General features: G+C 45.5%; 1 protein-coding gene across 1 annotated transcript; it reads right to left on the reverse strand.

Annotated features, from left to right (window-relative positions):
* Positions 1–2,697: 2,697 nt before the first annotated feature.
* On the reverse strand, positions 2,698–15,274 carry SIRPB2 (signal regulatory protein beta 2). The gene is made up of 5 exons (XM_047771439.1): positions 15,039–15,274; positions 6,999–7,364; positions 5,565–5,906; positions 4,959–5,024; positions 2,698–3,903 (listed from the first exon to the last, which is right to left on the reverse strand). The coding sequence occupies exons 1-5, from the start codon at positions 15,157–15,159 to the stop codon at positions 3,806–3,808; spliced, it is 993 nt and encodes a 330-aa protein (XP_047627395.1). The 5' UTR covers positions 15,160–15,274; the 3' UTR covers positions 2,698–3,805.
* Between the last annotated feature and the right edge of the window lie 3,523 nt (positions 15,275–18,797).

The following is an 18,797-nucleotide window of genomic DNA, read 5'->3' on the forward strand; positions in this document are numbered from 1 at the left end:
GGTATTTACAGCCACAATTTGATTGGAAGGGTACTTGAGGGTATGAAGTTGAAACTATATCTTCATAACACCTATTTAAATGTCCTTCACAAAAGTGGGTGGGGGTGGTGCTGAAGGCCTAGCTCTCCTTTCTACCTCCAGCCCTGCCCCCACCCCCAAGACCCACCACCGCTGCCACTGCCAGGCTCACCTATGCCTTGAAGATCCACCACCACCAGCTCCTGACCTACCCAGCCCCACCCCTTTCACACCAACCCTGCTGCCAGCACCCCATGCACCCCCTATCCTCCAAAGCCCACTCCCTCCCCAAGTTTCATCCCCAGCCCTGCTCCAGTTTCTTTCTTTTCCTTTTCAGGGCTGCACCTGGAGCATATGGAAGTTCCCAGGCGAGGGGTGGAATCAGAGCTGCAGCTGCCAACCTATGAACAGCCACAGCAACGCCCGATCTGCGTTGCATCTGCGACCTATGCTGCGGCTTACAGCAACATCAGATCCTTAACCCACAGAGTGAGGCCAGGGATCTAACCTGCACCCAAATGGACACTATATTGTTCCTTAACCCACTGAGCCACAACAGGAACTCCCCCCACCCCCGCCACCCCCTGCTCAGTTTCATCCTCACCCTAGTTCCCATCCTAGGCTCACCCCAGTCCCACTCTCTAGTCCCGCCTCCCACCACCTGCCTGGCACATCATCAGCCTCCAGCTGCTCTTTAGGGCCAAATGAAAGAGGCTGCAATAGTGACAAGTTAGGTTCCTGCCCTTGATGAGCTCAAGGTCTTGTGGGGACAAGGAATCAACATCAAGGAAACACATACACACTCACATTTGCTTGTAGCAGTAAGTGCTGTGAGGGAAACGAGCTGCAAACGGGAAATAAGAAGGAGGAAGATGTCATGCTGGACGGGGTGGTCTGGGGAGGCATCTTGAAGGAAATGGTTAAGTAGGCTTGGCTGGATGTGTGTGGCCCAGGTGTGTACAGAGCAGAGTCACTTTAAGGGGTGGGGCATGAGAAGAGGGAGGGGTGCATGGCAGGGACTAAATCCTGCAGGACCCTGACAGGTGAGGAGGTTTCCAGGGGCAGGTCAGGGAACTATCTCCAGTTAGCGCAGAGGCCCCATTCCATTCTGTTAATGTCACAGTGGCTGCTGTAACACATCACTGCAAATCTGGTGGCATCAAACAACGGAAATTTATTCTCACATAGTCTGGATGCCAGAAGTCTGACGTCAGTATCCCTGGGCTGAAATCAAGGTGTCAGGGGGCCTCGCTCCCTCCAGAGGCTCTGGGGGGAATCTGTTCCTTGCTTCTTTGAGTTTCTCACAGTCCCAGGCGTGCTTCGGCTTGTGGACAGATGACTCCCATCTCTGCCTTTGGGGTCACATTGCTTTCTCCTTCTCTTTCTGTCTCTCCTTCATCAGAACACTTGGGATTGTGATTTAGGGCCCACCTGGATAATTCCAGACCTCCTCCCCATTTAAAGATCTTTAAGCATGTCCGCAGAGTCCTTTTGGCCAATAAGGTAGCAGTCACAGGTTCCAGGGATTAGGGCTTGGAGGTTTTTTGTGGAAAGACCTTACTCGATTTATTGTACCTACCCTTTCTTCAGATGTCTGGTAATTCATTGATTTATTCAATTCTCAGTGCCTTGGAAACCCTGACAATTGTTTTTTTCCCTTTTTTTGGTAATGCGATTGTCTGATTTAAGCTTTGATTGCTGAGGAATCCATTTCAAAGAGGCATCTGCTTCAACGTGTTCATCTCTAATAAAAACGAATCCAGCCCCTTGGCTAGAAAAGAGCCAAGCCTGCAGTGAGGCTTTTTTGTTTAGAGATCTTGGTGGATTCCTTTCTTTCCCTCCCTTCCCCTCCCCTCCCCCTCTCCTCCCCTCCCCTCCCCCTCCCTACCCTTCCTTTATTTCATTCTTTCTTTTTTTCCTGCAGCGTATGGAAGTTCGTGGGCTAAGGGTCTAATCAGCTGCAGCTACAGGCCTGCAGCCACAGCAATGCTGGATCTGAGCTGCATCTGTGACGTGCATCACAACTGGCAGCAACAATGGATCCTTAACCCACTGAGTGAGTGAGGCCAGGCATTGGACCTGCATTCTCACAGAGACCAACGTCAGGTCCTTAACCTGCTGAACCACAATGGAAACTCCTTGGTTGATTTCAATAACTGATCATATATCATCTTTTTAGTGTGACTCATTTATGAGAAAGATCCTTCATCTTATTTTCTTGAACCCTTAAATAAACTTCACTTTAAAGGATTAAAAATAATCCATCTAAAAATTCAAGTTGCACACATTGGTGTTGGTTACTATGCAGAGAGAATGTCGTTGGGTATAGTTTTTGTTTTTTTTCTCTGCCTGTGCTTTACATTCCCACGCTTAAGTTTTAAATTCATCAATAAAGAGTGAGCCCATGAAACTATTGATCCCCCCAAAACAGAACCTCAGATACACACACACACACACACACTCTCTCTCTCTCTCTCTCTCTCCCCTAATCTACCTGTGACCTCATTGTGTGGCCCCAGGAGTGCTGTGTAACTCCCAGGTCTTGTAACTTCTATTTCTTCCAATTTCCCTGATGATTATTACTGAAGGGTGTCTTGCAATTATAGTAAGAACGAAAGGGGTGGGCCCAACCACAACATTGGTTATCAGTTCACTGAAACTGGCACAAAACACTCAGAATAGATTAATGGCCCCTTAGGCTTAGTTTAGTTCCAGCTGTTTTTCTGTTTGTTGTAATGAAAAACATCCAGGCTAATCCACTCCCCCACATAATAGGTACTAGTAAATGTTCTCATGGAAAGAGAAGAGAGTTCGTGTGTACTGAGTATACACAGAGCACATAGTAAGCCCTGAGGCTGTGTTGAATCGAGTTGTTTCTTCCCAGGCTAGGGGTCGAATCAAAGCTGTAGCCCCCAGCCTACGTCAGAGCTACAGCAACGCGGGATCCGAGCTGCATCTGCAACCTGCACCACAGCTCACAGCAACGCCGGATCCTGAACCCACTGAGCAAGGGCAGGGACCGAACCCGCAACCTCATGGTTCTGAGTCAGATTCGTTAACCACTGAGCCATGATGGGAACTCCTCGAATTGTTTCTTGTACACTGCAGAGTCCACATTGTTTTCTCCAATGTTCCAAGAGGTGCAGTGACTCATTAGTTACTAATGGCACACAGGGAGGGGATGGGAGCTTCAGGGTTAGAAATCAGGTGGATTCACGCTTTCCTCTATACCAGGGCTTCTTAACCTCAGTACTACTAACACTTTGGGCCAGATAACTCTGCTTTGTGGGGTCTGCTATGTGCATTATAGGATATTTAGCAGCATCCCTCACCTCTACCTGCTAGGTGGCAATAGGACCTTCATTTGCGACAATTAAAAACATCTCTACACATTGCCACCTATCCCCTGGGGGGCAACGTATACTCTTCTTGAGAGTTACTGCCCACCATTATGCTACCCTAGGGGAGGTGGTGGTACAAAGACGTGTCATTTCAGCTCAGAATTGAGCTCAGCAAGCCCACAGAGCAAGTAAGAAGCTGCCTCTATGCCATGGAAGTGGAGATCACTGGTTATCTACTGAAACCAGATGTAGGGATCCCAGAGTTCACCATGAGGCCTGAGGGCATCTGGAGGCTGGAACTGGAAGCAGAGCAACAGCTGGGGAGTCCCGGGCCCTCTTTGACTCAGAGGACCCACTCCAGGGCTGACTCCTCATTCATCCCTACCCTGTGCCCCATGCTAAGGAGAGCACAGCTCTGCTGGGCCTGCAGTTTTGACGTCTCCTTGTTAAAGGCTCTTCTGGCGGGCAATCAGGGCCAGCAGAAGTGCGGCCAAGGTCACTGCTTTCAGGCCCAGGACTGCAGGTATGAACACAGACAGGAGGCCTGGAGGACACAGAGGAAGCTCAGGTAAGGCCTCAGGTGAGCGCCCCCACCACCCATGCCTCAGTGCCCCCTTGGCGAAGTTGGGGCCAGCTTCTGTATAACCTCTGGGATCACATCCTTGCTACACTGGAAGAGATCAAAGACCTCCCTGACCCCTGTCTCAGGCAGGAAGTGCCTTTGTCCCAAATCCCACCCATACCTTTAATCATTTTGACATCATAATAACAACCTCTGATAACAGAAAACTGCTTTTTGTATTGGCTACTCAAGTTCCTCTGTCCCAGGTCCTGAACTAAGCACTTTCTAATTGTTTTATATCACCCTCAAACTAATCTTACAAAGTAGGATAGCAATCCAACTTGTACAAATGAGAAGACAGATCCAGAGTGGAGAAGTGGTTTGCTCAGGGCCACCATTTGGGTCAAGTTAGTGGTGGGACCAGATGGTCTGTCTCCCAGGAATGGTTAAGAATAGGACTGAGTATCAGGGAGGCTAAGCTCTAGTCCAAATTCCCCTGAGTTATAGGGTGCCCTTGAATGCACCTTCAGGTGATGTGACAGGCACAGTTCTGGGTACTTGTTACCTGTGATCCCATTGGCTCGGTATATAACCCATGATTTAGGCTCTCTGATTCTTATCTCCCTTCCCCCGCTAGTTTACAGAGCAGGGCACCAGAGATGCAAGGAGTGAGGCAGCCTGTCCCCAGTCTGACAGCCAGAAAGAGGCTCAATCCAGGGAGCCTGGCTACAAAGCCAAGGTCTTCAGCACTGTAACACACAACTTCACAGTGTATCCTTGCTCTAACTCACAGGGAGCTCACTACCTTGCAAGCAAGACTGCCCACTGAACAGTTAGCACAGACTGTTAGAAAGTCCTTTTTTTTTGACTGAGTTTTTACATGGTTCTTTGGGGGCTGCTTCTGCAGATGAGATGGAATCCTGGGCCCTTCCTTAGTGACAGAAGGGCCCTAAAAATCTGGAACTGCTCCCTTCCCACTTCTGGCCCCATTTACTTGTGGGGACCTGGTTAATGCCCCTGGAGGTAGGCACACTTACCTGATGGAAATAACTTGGCTGCATGTACATTGGTGAATTCTGGCTCTTGGGGAGGAGTGGGCTTTGCTGCAAGAGAGAGAGGCGGTCTCACATTTCCCCTTTCTTTCTATCCCTCCACTTCCTGAGCCCCTGCCTTAGGAACTGGAGTCACTGAGATGAATCTGCAGGTATCTACCTGGGGTGGGGGCCAGAAGTCAAACTTTGTAACTATGAATGAATAGTTAGAGCTGCTTGAGTGTCTCTGGTGTGGGGACCATGTCAGCTTCATTGCAGTATCTGTAGCACTTAGTACAGCATAGAACAGTCAAGAAGCTTGCAATAATAGATATTTTTTGAGTCATTAACAGTCTATACAAAATTCCCTGGATCCAAGAATGGGAAGAGATTAACTCAGCCTGGGAGAAGGAGAAAGTTTCACAGAGGAGCGGCTATTTGTGTTGGGTCTTGAAGGATAAGTAGTAGTTCTCCATAGAGAATGCGAAAGCATTCTAGGCAGAGAAAACAGCTTATGTAAAGGCATTGAAGCTAAGAGGACCAGGCTTATTTGGGACACGGTAAAGAGTTCATTGTGGACCACCTCCCCCTGTGCCCTGACACCTGTCTCACCTTTCACTCTCAGCCTGGTGCCCTGTCCAGATAGGTACTGCCTGTTGTGTTTCCTCTGAAACTTTACACAGTAGTAAGTGCCTGAATCCTCAGTGGAGATGCCATGAAGAAGAATGCTGAAATCGCTGTTGGAGGCCTGAACTGCTGTCACATTGGGGTGGGAGATGCCTCTAAAGTTGTAAATGGCCTCTCGGCTCAGACCAGTCCCCCGAAACCACCTGATGGGTCCTGAGGGACCATTTCCAAGCACCGTGCAGTTCAGGAAGACAGTGTCTCCTGCGGTTGCCAATACCAGCTCCTGGGGTTGGATGATCCAGAGGTCTGGCTCTGTGTCCGTAGGTCCTAAAGGCAAAGAGAGGACTGTTGTTCCTTCTTATCCTCCACAGTCTGCTCATTTCCTCCTTTGTATCTTCCCCCTTTCCCTTCCCTGATTTTTTTCACTCAGACACTCCCTCCCACATTCCATCATTATTCATCGGCTGATTCACTCTGCAAAGAAGTGGCTAGTACCTACTATGTGCTGCTACTAGGACTGGGGAAAGAGAAGCTCAGCAAGACACACAAATGTCCTGCCCTGGATAAGTTCTCAGTCTGGTGATGGAGACAGTCCAGAAACCCCCCTGAGGCTGGAAACCCAGAGGACTGCAGGACCAAGAGAAGGCATCTGTCACAGCTTGGAAGGAGTTAGAGAAGACTTCCTGAAATGCTTACCTGAAGTTACAATGAGCCCCCCACCTTCACACTTATCCCAATACATGCATACAGTTACCCTCCATCTCAACCATGTACAGGGTGGTTTCACAAACATCCCTTCTTCTGTTTCATCACTTGGAGGACCCTTGTAGTAGGAATTATACTGCCTGTGTTACGAGTTAAGTACTTGAAGGATATAGTGCTGTAGTGCCCGATTTAAGAACATACTTCTATTGAATAGCAGAGCCAGGACTTGGTGTCCAGGTCACCACTGGTGCCCTTACAGATGGCATGACTGGTTACTTGGGGAGCATGGTAGATTAAATGATCAGCCCCTGTTCTTGATCCCTTCTAATGGTGTGGTACCTCCAAACTCTTGCCATGGCCCCATGGTGGCAGGGTGCACTTTCTTGTCTCTTAACTTTGACCTTAGCCACTGTAGCCCATGGGCTATTAGCAGACAGTATATGAATAGAACCTTGAAACTGTGCTAAGGGCATTGGGACTTGCCTTCTCGTGCTTCTGCCATCTCCATGAGAAATATGCACTCTGGCCAGTCTGGGCCTGGGAATGAGACATAGAATAGCACCACTCCAGCTGCCTATATATATGTGAGTGAGACATACTAATTGTTGTATGCCACTGAGATTTTTGGATGTGTAGCATGAGTATGGATAAGGGTAACTGATGCAGGGAGGTAGAGCAGAGCAGAGTGCTTGACCTGCAGGACATGATACTCACTCTTCACAAGCACAGAGGTGCCCTCGTCCAGCTTCTTTTCTGCGTGCCCACGCAAGCCATCAAACTTCACACAGTGGTAGGTTCCAGCATGCTCCCTGGTGACGTTGTGGATATAGATGGAATAGTCACAGTTAAGTGGCTCCAGTGTCTTCAGGATCATGGGCATCACCCCGGGGAAGAAGCCATGTCTGAAGTTGTAAATTTCCTGCTGGTCCTTGTTGCTCACCTTGACCCATTTTATCATGTTATCAGGGCAAGATCCGGTGACTGTACACCTCAGCAGGAGTGTCCCACCTTCTGCCACCAACATGGGACCCTCAGGCTGTAGAACCTGCCCCTCACACCTGTTGCTCCGCTCAGAAGCTCCTATAATACAGGAAGAAAGGCCTCATGCTGGGTAGGAGGTACTTGCAGCCCTGAGAGGCAAGTGTAACACAAACCAACCATTACCTGGTCAGGAACAATTGCTCAGAACACTGGACAGGGTGCTGTTGGAGAAGGAAGTAAAACAGGAGGGGCAACCAGTTGGAGAGAGAGAACAAGGCTGTTGGATAAAGAACTTATGAGTGACAGATGGCACTTGAGAGATCACCATAGGCCTGGTACTGCGCATATTATCTCATTTACTCCTCTGATGTTCCTTCGAGGTGGGGACATCATCTTCCTGTCACAACAGAAGACACTCAGAGCCCGGGAAGCTTAGTTGGATTTCTCAGGATGGGTGTTTATTGGGCTGAATTGTGCCTTTGCCCCAAGTTCATATATTGAAATCCTAACCCTCAGTATCTCAGAATGAGACTCTATTTGGAGACAGGGTCTTCTATCTAATAATTAAATTAAAATATTTGGTTCCTAACACACTGTAACGGATGTCTTTATAAGGAGAGGAGATTAGGACACAGACACCCACAGAGGGAAACTGTGAAGACATGAGGAGAAGAGAGCTATTTGTGAGCTGAGGACAGAGCCTCAGAAGAAATCAACCTTGCCAACACCTTCATCTTGGACTTCTAGACTCCAGAATTGTGAAAAATAAATTTCTGTTGTTTAAACAAGCAACGGGTGGTACTTTGTTATGGCAGTCCTAGCAAACAAATACATCACCCACCAAAAAACATGGCAGAGCCAGAATTTAAACACTTGCAGCCTGTTTTTGGAGTCCCTGATCTTACCCCCAAATGCATCACATAAAGTTTATGTGCTGTGATGTTCAGTGCCCTTCCCACCTCCTGTGACTCCTTCAACAAACTGCACTCTTGCTAATGCATTATGAAGTGGATCTATTTGGGAGAGAGGTTAAACTGTTGAGTTTACCCTCAAACTGGGCACAGAGAACGAGGGCATCCCATGGGTTATCAACATCGTCACAGATACTCCCCCCACGAACTCTGTGAGGTTCTCTATTTTTGAGAGAAAAACTAATGCTTAGGGAAGTGCAGACACCTGAGGGGAACTATGCATTCAGGAGGTGTCATGGCCAGGATTTGGATTCAGTGATTCGAGGTTCGGCTCACCACAAGGTCAATATCTTTGCGCCCTGAGTTTCCCTTCATCTGTGTTTCCTTCAGGGCTTGAGAATAACCTGATCTCTTTCCAAGACTTAAGTCTGCAGTATATCATGATGTTTCTCCAATGCAAGTGAGGTGGTGGAGTAGAAATTTGAAGCAAAACATTCCCTTCTAAGAGGACCTGGGGAAAGTTGTGGCATTCTAAGTTCTTTCCCTGCCCATCTTCAGCTGGACATGTGCCATTAGCCACTAGGAACTGCCTCACGGTTGTGACCAAGTGACAACTCATGTTCAATTCCAGGCATTCCGTTTGCCCTTGGTGTCCTTAGTTCCAAGAAATTCAGCAACATCCACCCCCAAGCAGCATTATTGGAATCAATCAAACCTTGTTCTCTCTAATTATTTCTCACGGTTCTTTCCCTGGCCTCATATATATGCACTGAACTGTGCCCAGCACTTGGCATAGGGCTAAGAATAGTGCCTATTCTCACCTGTCACTGGAAAAATCTCATGATCAACAGGGCAATGGGTAGACTACACAGAAGAAAGTACTCTACCTGGAGAGAAGTGCTCTGGTCCCACTTAGCAAATCTGAAAAGCCAGGCCCCCAAATAATAAAATATAATAACATTCTATTGTGAGACTTAAAACACATGTATAGTAAAGTTATGGCAACAATAGAATAAGGGATGGGGGTTGGGAATATTGCACCATAATGAAGTTGTTATATTATGTATGAATGATATGATATCACTTAAGGTAGATAAATTAAGAGGTATATTATAAACCCTAAAGCAACCACTAAATTACAAAATAAAGTGTTGTAGCTAATAAGCCAACAAAGGAGATAAAATAGCATTATGAAAATATTAAATTACCAACAGAAGACAGAAAAAGAGGAAAAAGGGAACAATGAACAAGTAGGACAAAATAGGAAATTAATAAATTTAAACCTAATTAAATCAAAAACACTTTAAATGTAAATGGTCTAAAAGTTCTCAGCAAAAGTTAGAGATTGTCCAATTGGATAAAAAAGTAAAATCTAACTATATGCTGCTTACAATAAATGCACTTTTAATCTAAAGGTACAAATATGTTAAAAGAAGAATTATGGAAAAAGATATGTCACGCTAATACTAATCAAAAGAAAGCTGGAATAGCTATTAAAATCAGATAAAGTAGATTTTGGAGCAAAGACTATCTCTAGGAATAAAGAATGTCATTTGATGATGATAAAGGCAGAAAATAAGAAGACATAAAAAACTCAAACATTTATGTGTCTAATAACAGAATTTCAAAGTATATTAAGCAAAAACCAACAGAACTTCAGAGAGAAAAAACAAGTCCACAGTCAGAGTCTGTAATTTTAATATCCTTACTTCAATAGTTGATAAAACAAGTAGACAGAAAATCAGAAGGAATACAGAAAATTAAAAAACACTATTGGATTTCCCTTGTGGCTCACAACATTAACTACATGTTGTTGCTTCTACAAGTGGTGGTGGCTTGATCCCTGGCTCAGGGAAATTCCATGTGCCGCAGGTGTGGCCACTTAAAAACAAAAACAAAATGAAAACAAACACAAACCCCACTATTAACAACTTAGCCTAATTGACATTTATAGAGAATTATATCCCCAAATTGCAGGATATACAGTTATTTTCAAGTGCACAAGGAACATTTAGCAGGATAGAGCATATGCTGAGTCATAAAAGCCTCAATAAGTTTAAAAGGATTCAAGTCACCAAAAGCATAAACTTCAACCACAATAGAATTAAATTAGTAGAATCAAAACCAGGTGCCTGGAAAACTCCAGATATTTGAAAACAAAATAACATATTTCTAAATAACACACAAGCCAAGACAAACTAAAGGGGAAATTAGAAGGTAATATAAATGGAAATGAAAACACAACTTTAAAATTTGTGACATGCTGCTTAAGCAGGTGGCTATTTATAGCATTAAATGCTTATATTAGGAAAAAAGAAAGGATTTAAATGAATGATCATAGTTTCACCCTAAGAAACTGGAAAAAAAAGCCAACTTAAAAGTAAATGAAAGAAAGGAAACCACAAATATCTGAGTGAAAATCAAAAAAGTAGAAAACCAAAAGCAATAGAGAAAATCAATGGGCATTAAAACTGATACACCTTTAGCCATACTGAAAAGGGAGAGGAGAGAGAGAGAGAGGGAGTGAGAGCCATAGATGTCAAGAATGAGAGAGGTGACATCAGTATAGATTTTACAGATATTAAAGGGATAATAAGGCATTATTGTGAACATGTTTTGTGAATATATATATTTGACAATGCAAACAAATTTCTTGAATATCACAACCAAAGCTACTTCAAGAAGAGATAAGGGGAGAGTTCTACTATATTATTGACAACATTTAATTTGTATTAAAAAGTCTCCCATTTTGGAGTTCCCATGGTGGCTCAGTGGTAACGAACCTAACTAATATCCATGAAGACTCCAGTTCAGTCCCTGGCCTTGCTCAGTGGGTTGAGGATCTGGCATTGCCGTGAGCTGTGCTATAGGTCTCAGATGCATTTCAGATCCCGCATTGCTATGGCTGTGGTGTAGACTGGCAACTACAGCTCCAGTTTGACCCCTAGCCTGGGAACTTCCATATGCCACAGGTATGGCCCTAAAAAGACTAAACAAACAACCCCCCCCAAACCAAAAACACCTTCCTGCAAAGAAGAGTCCAAACCTTGATAGCTTCACTAGGGAATTCTACCATGTATTTAGATACAACGCCAAAATGATGATCCATAGAAAACAAATTGAGGAGTTCCCGTCATGGCGCAGTGGTTAACGAATCTGACTAGGAACCATGAGGTTGCGGGTTCGGTCCCTGCCCTTGCTCAGTGGGTTCAGGATCCGGCGTTGCCGTGAGCTGTGGTGTAGGTTGCAGCCTCGGCTCGGATCCCGCATTGCTGTGGCTCTGGTGTAGGCCAGAGGGTACAGCTCCGATTCAACCCCTAGCCTGGGAACCTCCATATTCTGCGGGAGTGGCCTAAAGAAATAGCAAAAAGACCAAAAAAAAAAAAACCCAAAAAAAACCCCAAAAAAAATTGATAAAGGAGTTGAAAGGACACTTGTGAAGGAAGAAGAGACAAACCACAGAGTAGGAGCAAATCTTCGCAAAGCATACATCTGATAATAGTTTTGTAACCAGAATATACCAAAAATTCTCCAAACTCAATAAAAAACCACAATTTAAAAAAAGGAGTTGAACAGAATCTTATCAAAAAAGAATGCAAGTGAACCATCATTACACATTAGGGAAATGCAAATTAAAACCACAATGAGATATTATTACACACATTTTAGAATGACTCAGATTGAACAGATTGACCATACTAAGTGTCGGCAAGGGTGTGGGGGAAATGTCATCCTTATACATTGATGATGAAAATGTCTAATGGTACAACCGTTTTGGAAAACATTTTGGCAGTGTCACAAAGATTAAACATTCACCTACCACATGATCCAATCATTTTATTCTTAGGTATTTTCCCAAGAGAAATGCAAGCATATGTCTGTGCAAAGAACCTTACATGAATGTTCATAAATGTTTTATTTGTAATAGCCCCAAACTGCAAACAACCCAAACACCTCTCAATAGGTGAATGGGAAAAACAAACTGGCTTATCCATACAGTAGACAGTAATGAAAAGAAATGATTAGTGATATGTACAACAATACTAATGGATCTCAGAATAATTACGATGAGTAAAAGAAGCCACACAAGAAGTTCCCCTTGTGGCTTAGTGGTTTACGAACCTAACTAGCATCCATGAGGATGCACGTTTGATCCCTGGCCTCACTTAGTGGGTTAAGAATCCAGTTTTGCTGCAAGCTGTGGCATCAGTCCAGGATGGGGCTTGGATCCTGCCCTTTGCTGTGGCTGTGGCAGAGGCTGGCAGCTGCAGCTCTGATTCAACCCCTAGCCTGGAAACTTCCATATGCCACAGGTGCGGCCCTAAAAAAATACAAGCCAGGCAAAAAGCGGTATATACCTTATGATGTTTGGAATTCCCATCATGGCTCAGTGGCAACAAGTCTGACTAGTATCCATGAGGACGCAGGTCTGATCCCTGGCCTTGCTCAGTGGGTTAAGGATCCGGCGTTGCCATGAGCTGTGGTTTAGATCACAGACTCGGCTTGGATCTGGCCTTGCTGTGGCTGTAGTGTAGGTTGGTGTCTATAGCTCTGATTCAACCCCTAGCTTGGGAGCCTCCATGTGCCACAGGTATGGCCCTAAAAACAAAAAACAAAAAACAAAAAGACAAAAAAAATAGTTCTAGAAAATGTAAATTATTCTACAGTGGTGGGGAGCAGATAAGCAATTGTGGGCGGGGGGAGGGGGAGAAGGAGTGGAAAGGATGAATCACAAGGAGATTTTGTGGGTGTCAGATCTATTCATCATCTTGATTATCTTGGTGATAAGTTCACAAGTGTGAAACACGATCAAGGCTCACACAACGTATCAACTTGAACACCTTGAACGTGTACAGTTTATTGTATGTCAGTTGTACCTCAGTAAAGCTGTTAAAAACGTCACGAAGAAGAAGCTTCTGTGTGAGATGAGAAAGGGAGCACGAATGGGAGAAGAGGCAATGGGAGGCAGTGAGGGCTCAGAAAACCTCATGATTCTTATCCCAGTTGAGTCAGTCAGGGTAAGTGAAACTACAGTGAAGGAACAGGAACCTGAGATCTTGCCCTGGGCCCCACACCCTTTCTCACCTTCCTCTTCTTGATTCTCCTTCATGTGGCCACATGGACTTTGGGGAATGTCCTAGAGCTTTGCCCCTACCGTGTCTCTGAAGCTGGATGGACCACAGCTCTAGGATTCCTTCCCACCCACTTCCCATCTGCATGCCTTGGTGTTCATGATCACAGTCAAGGGGTTCCCTTTGGGAAGCTTGGTAGAAATCATTATTTTTCAAAAACATTTTGGAGTTCCCACTGTGGCTCACTGGGTTAAGAACCTGACATAGACTCTGTGAGGATGCAGGTTTGATTCCTGGCCTTGCTCAGTGGGTTAGGGATCCAGGGTTGCTGCAAGCTGTGGCATAGGTGACAGATGTGGCTCAGACCTCGTGTTGCCTTGGCTGTCGGGTAGGCCCCAGCGTCAGCTCTGATTTGAGCCCCAGCCTGGGCATTTCCATACGCCGTGGGAGTGGCTGTCTAAAAAAACTTTTTTTGAATCTTTGGTCCTAATTAGATTAGGTGTATGATTTCCTAGACTGGTGCTTAACAAGCAGTGGACACTTAAAAGTATTGTGACTAGCTAACGAATCCGACTAGGAACCATGAGGTTGCGGGTTCGATCCCTGCCCTTGCTCAGTGGGTTAACGATCTGGCGTTGCCGTGAGCTGTGGTGTAGGTTGCAGCCTCGGCTCGGATCCCGCGTTGCTGTGGCTCTGGCGTAGGCTGGTGGCTACAGCTCCGATTCAACCCCTAGCCTGGGAACCTCCATATGCCGAGGGAGCGGCCCAAGAAATAGCAACAACAACAACAACAATAACAACAACAACAAAAAAAGACAAAAAAAAAAGTATTGTGACTAGCAATTACAGCTCACATTTTGCAATCAGGAAATTAGCCTGAAGGAGAGAAGTACCCTAAGTCACAGCCAGTGAGTGAGGAAACATCCAGGTCTGTCTCCACACCTGGGTCCCACTGGGACCTCTCTTGGAGGGGACCATCCTGGAAGACCCAAGGGGTGATGAAGAATCTACATCTCAGTAGGGCCTGGGGCAGAGACCCAGATGGCAGGGGATGGATGAACCCACTGTGAGCCATGTATCTTGCCTAGCAGATCAGAGGACTCTAGGCTCAAGGAGGAGCTGTATGCAGAAGCCTCAAAACTCAGGAGCTAAACCAGACTGATTCTGATTTAGAAGAGGCATGAGTATGATAATAATAGCAAACAGTTATTATTTACATTGTGCCAGATATTTACAGGTATTATCTTGTGGAATCCTCCCAACAAAGTCATGAGGTAGCTCCTAGGATTAGCCCCATTTTATGGAGCCCCACTGGCTCATAGATGTTTGCTTTGTATGGCTGCACAGGGTTCCATGCTTAGAGAGGCCTCTTGCTTGTCTTAATGTTCTACTGTTGCTGTCTTAAAATTCTTAGTGTTTTTTGAACAAAGGACCTGTGTTTTCATTTTGCACTGGGCTGGGCAAATTATATAGCTGATCCTGGGCTGAGCCTCACCGTTTAAATATTTAATATTTACAGCTTCCCTAGAGAAAGGTCCCATGAGAGGCTCCTTGTAGAAGAGCTTCTGACATGAGCATACAAGTGTCCAGAACACAGTGGTGTGAGCCCGGAGACTGGGAGCTCATTGTCCCTGTGCTGCCAAAGAAGTTCTGCTTTTCCAGACACTTGATCTTCGTGCTCTGCTAGGATCAGGAAAGTTCTCGGCTCCCCCCTCCTACTCTATCCTGGTGGGGTCAAGCCCTTCCTGGCATCCCTCTATGGGACCTGTTCTGTCTCAGATCCGACTCACCTGAAAGGACAAGGAGCAGTGCCAGCAGCCAGCAGCAGGGAGGCGAGTGAGCCAGGCAGGTAGGGGTAAGCATCACAAACTGTATGGGGAGTCTTCTGTGGTCCCCTAGACTGGCCACCATTCTTCTCTCCAGTGGGTGTTCGAGTCTGACATGGGATACATGGGAAAGTTGTTTTCTGCTTCTTCTGGCCAAGGCTACTTGGAGAAGTGTTTTCACTACAGCAAGACAAAGCTGCTGGTGCAAGAGGAAGAAGCTGGGTGAAGGGGTTTCCGCTTTTGTATCTAGGCAGTAGTTCCTATAATCACTCTGTCAAAACATTGATGACCTCTCCAAGGCCCTGTCCTGGACCCCTGGGAGGGAGATGAGCATGGCTGTCACAGTGTGCCCCCAAGTTAGCCTGACTTTGGATCAAGAACTGAGTCTGCCTCTTCTTGGTTGTGTGGCCTTTCAGTCATTTGTTATCTTTGAGCCTTTGTTGTTGCCTCATCTGCAAAATTCAGATAGTAGCAATCTCTTTCTAAGAAAGATGTTGTAGGGCTTAGTGCAATGTAAAGGCTACACATATCAGCCATCATTGCTCATAATATGCAGGAACCAGAAGAGGTGACATTTGCTTAAGAAGAAGGGTTTATTATAAAGCCTGTCCCGTGGAGGCCCCCTTTGGCAGTGCAGAGTGGGCACAGACCCCTCTTCCTAAATGTATAATCATGCAACTCTCTAAACCTCCATTTCCTTGGCTCCAAACATGACACACTCAGATTATGCAAAACTTCGTGTTTATGGCATCTTGATTTTCTGTAACAGATCTAAACTTCCTTGGGACCTCCCATCATGCTGGCTATCAGGAAGGAAAAGCTTAAGTTTGCTAATTAAAGCAATCCCAGGCTCTCCCCATTTCTGACAGCCTCTTTATCTGCATTGTCTGGATTCAAATCTTGGCTTTGTCCAGATCTGGCTGAGTGACTCAGGCAACCATTGAGCACCTTTAATCTGCAAAATACAAATAAAATGTGGCTGCATGTGTGAGATGGAGTAAGCCCGTATATGCCACCATCACATCATCATCTTTAGGTTAACTCAATCTTTAAACAAAACAAAACAAAACAAAAAATCCCCCCAAAACCCAACAAAAACCAGAAGCTCAAGATTTCAGTGTTTTCCTCCTTCTTACCCACTCCAGATGGTCTTAGATGCAGAGGAAGCTGAAGTTTCTTTCTGGGGCAGGATGGTGGGCCCTGGGTCTGGGTCTTGTCTCAGAGATTGGTCTGGCCTTGTCCCTGAGTACTTTGCACTGGGTCTGTTGAGGTGTGGCTGGTCCTGTGTGGCCTTTGGGACCTTGCATTGGCACCACTGCAAATCCCAATGCTTCTTCTGCTTGTTCTCTTGTTGAGGAGACCCACATTGGAGCCTCTTTGTACAGACCACAGGCCTAAAAATTTCTACCAGAACATCAGGACCTCCAAGTCATCCTTATAGGGGAAATTCTTCTTCTTTTTATAGCCACATCTGCAGCATATGGAAGTTCCCCAGGCTAGGGGTCAAATTGGAGCTGTAGCTGCAGGCCTATATCACAGCCAGTGCAACATCTGACCTGCAGCTTGCAACTATGCTGGATCCTTAACCCTCTGAGTGAGGTCAAGGATAGAACCAGCATCCTCACAGAGACTATGCTGGGTTCATAACCTGCTGAGTCACAATAGGAACTCCCACAGGGGAAATTTTGAATCAGCCATTCATCTATGTGAATTCTATTTCTTTTATTCTCGTTTTATTTAAAATTAATTTTATTAAATGCTATAAAATTTGGTTGTGATGATCATTGTACAACTATAAATGTGGTAGAATTCTCTGAGTAATTAAAAATAAAAAAAAATGAAAAATAAAAAATTGCTTTTATTTATTTTAATAGGCAAGACATCGTAACCATGACTTAACCATAACCTTGACTTAATTTGTGATTCTGTGGGGTTGAAAATTTTGTCTGGGGTCAACTCCATGGTTCTTCACATGTCAGATGTTTTTTGACTGGTAATTGCCATGTACTTGAGATCAGTGGCAGATTGACTAGGTTGCTTTGCTATTGTGGTTGGTTGACTGTTGCCTAGGCTACCTCAGTTCTCATTTTCCGGGAGGCTAGTCTAGGCTTGTTCAGCTGAGAGAGGCAGTTTTGAGAGAAAGCAGAAATTGTAAGGCACCATGTCACTTCTGCTACATTCTTTTGGCCAAAGCAAGTCACAAGACCAGATCAGATTCAAGGAGTGGAAAATAGACCTCACCTCTCAAGAGGAGGAGCTTCAAAATCTGATTACAAAGGGCATGGATATAGGGAGGGGGTAAAGAATTGTGAATATATATATATATATTTCGTCTTTTAGGGCTGCACCTGTGGCATATGGAGGTGCCCAGGCCAGGGGTCGAATCTGAGGTGTAGCCGCTGGCCTACGCCACAGCCACAGCAATGCAGAATCTGAGCCGAGTCTGCAACCTACACCATAGCTCATGACAATGCCCAGGTCCTTAACCCACTGAGCGAGGCCAGGGATCGAACCTGTGTTCTCACGGATGCTAGTTGGGTCGTTAACCACTGAGCCATGATGAGAACTCCAATTGTGGATGTTTTTATTTACCACAAGCATCCACAGGGTTAAAAATTCACAGGGTTCATAGTCTCCTTCGTAGGGCTTCTTCTCAATATTACCTTCCCTAAGGTTGACCAGAGTCACCAGTTTCTGGAGCTATTCAGTTCCTCTGCTGTTTCTGACCTATTGCTCGGATGTCAGGTTGAACATGGCCCCGTGTGGCCTGTTGCACCCGAGGAAGGTTCCTGACCTCCCCAAAAAGCCAGGCCAAATCTCTTCTGCTCTAGGCTCTCTAAACATACTTGGGATTTATATGCACCGTTCCCACCCCACCCCAAAGTTTTGACTCCAGCTGTGGGGTGCCAGGACCCCAGCATCTCAACTCTTGCCCTTCCTCCCCCTGACTGGCCACCCTCATCAAATTATAGGGAAGGCGTCCCTATCTTTCTGTGGGGAATTTCCTAACCTCAGCTCTTTTCCAGGCAGATGGTCTTCTTGGTTCTAGCAGGAATCGCTCCAGTCCCTTCCTTAAGGCAACAAGTCAGAGGCTCCAGCTTTGACAGGGACAAAGCCGCACAGGTAGGAGCTACTATGAGGATGAAAAATGCATAAAGAAGTACATAAAAAATAGTAAACCTGACCCTTCACTGCAAAATGGATGCCATGTGCTTAGCGTGCGGGGCACTGGCTCCCAGTAATCACTCAGAACCAGGAGCAGTGATTTTCCCCTGGTTAGTGGACTTGGTACTTGGTTGTTACGGGAATGGTGGTATCTCTTACTAGCTTGAGGCGTTAGTCTAAATTGTTTTCAACAGGAGCACTTGAGGTATAAAAACAACACTAGTCTACACTTACCTCGGCTTTTTTCCCCCCTGCAGAAAGGGAACTTTGTAAAACAACAGCTTCTGCATTGTTTACCGCAAAATGGAAAACCCGGTAAATGAGTCTAAGGAAGACACTCAAGTTCATCAGCAAAAAAACAACAATTAAAAAATACCGACCCTGGTGTTTTTGCAACTGCATTGACCACTGTTCCTTTTTTTCTCTTTTTTACCAGAGAGGATGAACCCTGGGGACTACATATTCCAGAACTTCTTGCCAGGCTTGCTCTGGATTAGTTTCCACTAAGAGGTGCTGGGAGAAGATTTGGAAGGTGAAAGAGAAGGAGAGGCATGGAAT

Source organism: Phacochoerus africanus, chromosome 3 (assembly GCF_016906955.1).
Source record: "Phacochoerus africanus isolate WHEZ1 chromosome 3, ROS_Pafr_v1, whole genome shotgun sequence".
Taxonomy (NCBI): domain Eukaryota; kingdom Metazoa; phylum Chordata; class Mammalia; order Artiodactyla; family Suidae; genus Phacochoerus; species Phacochoerus africanus.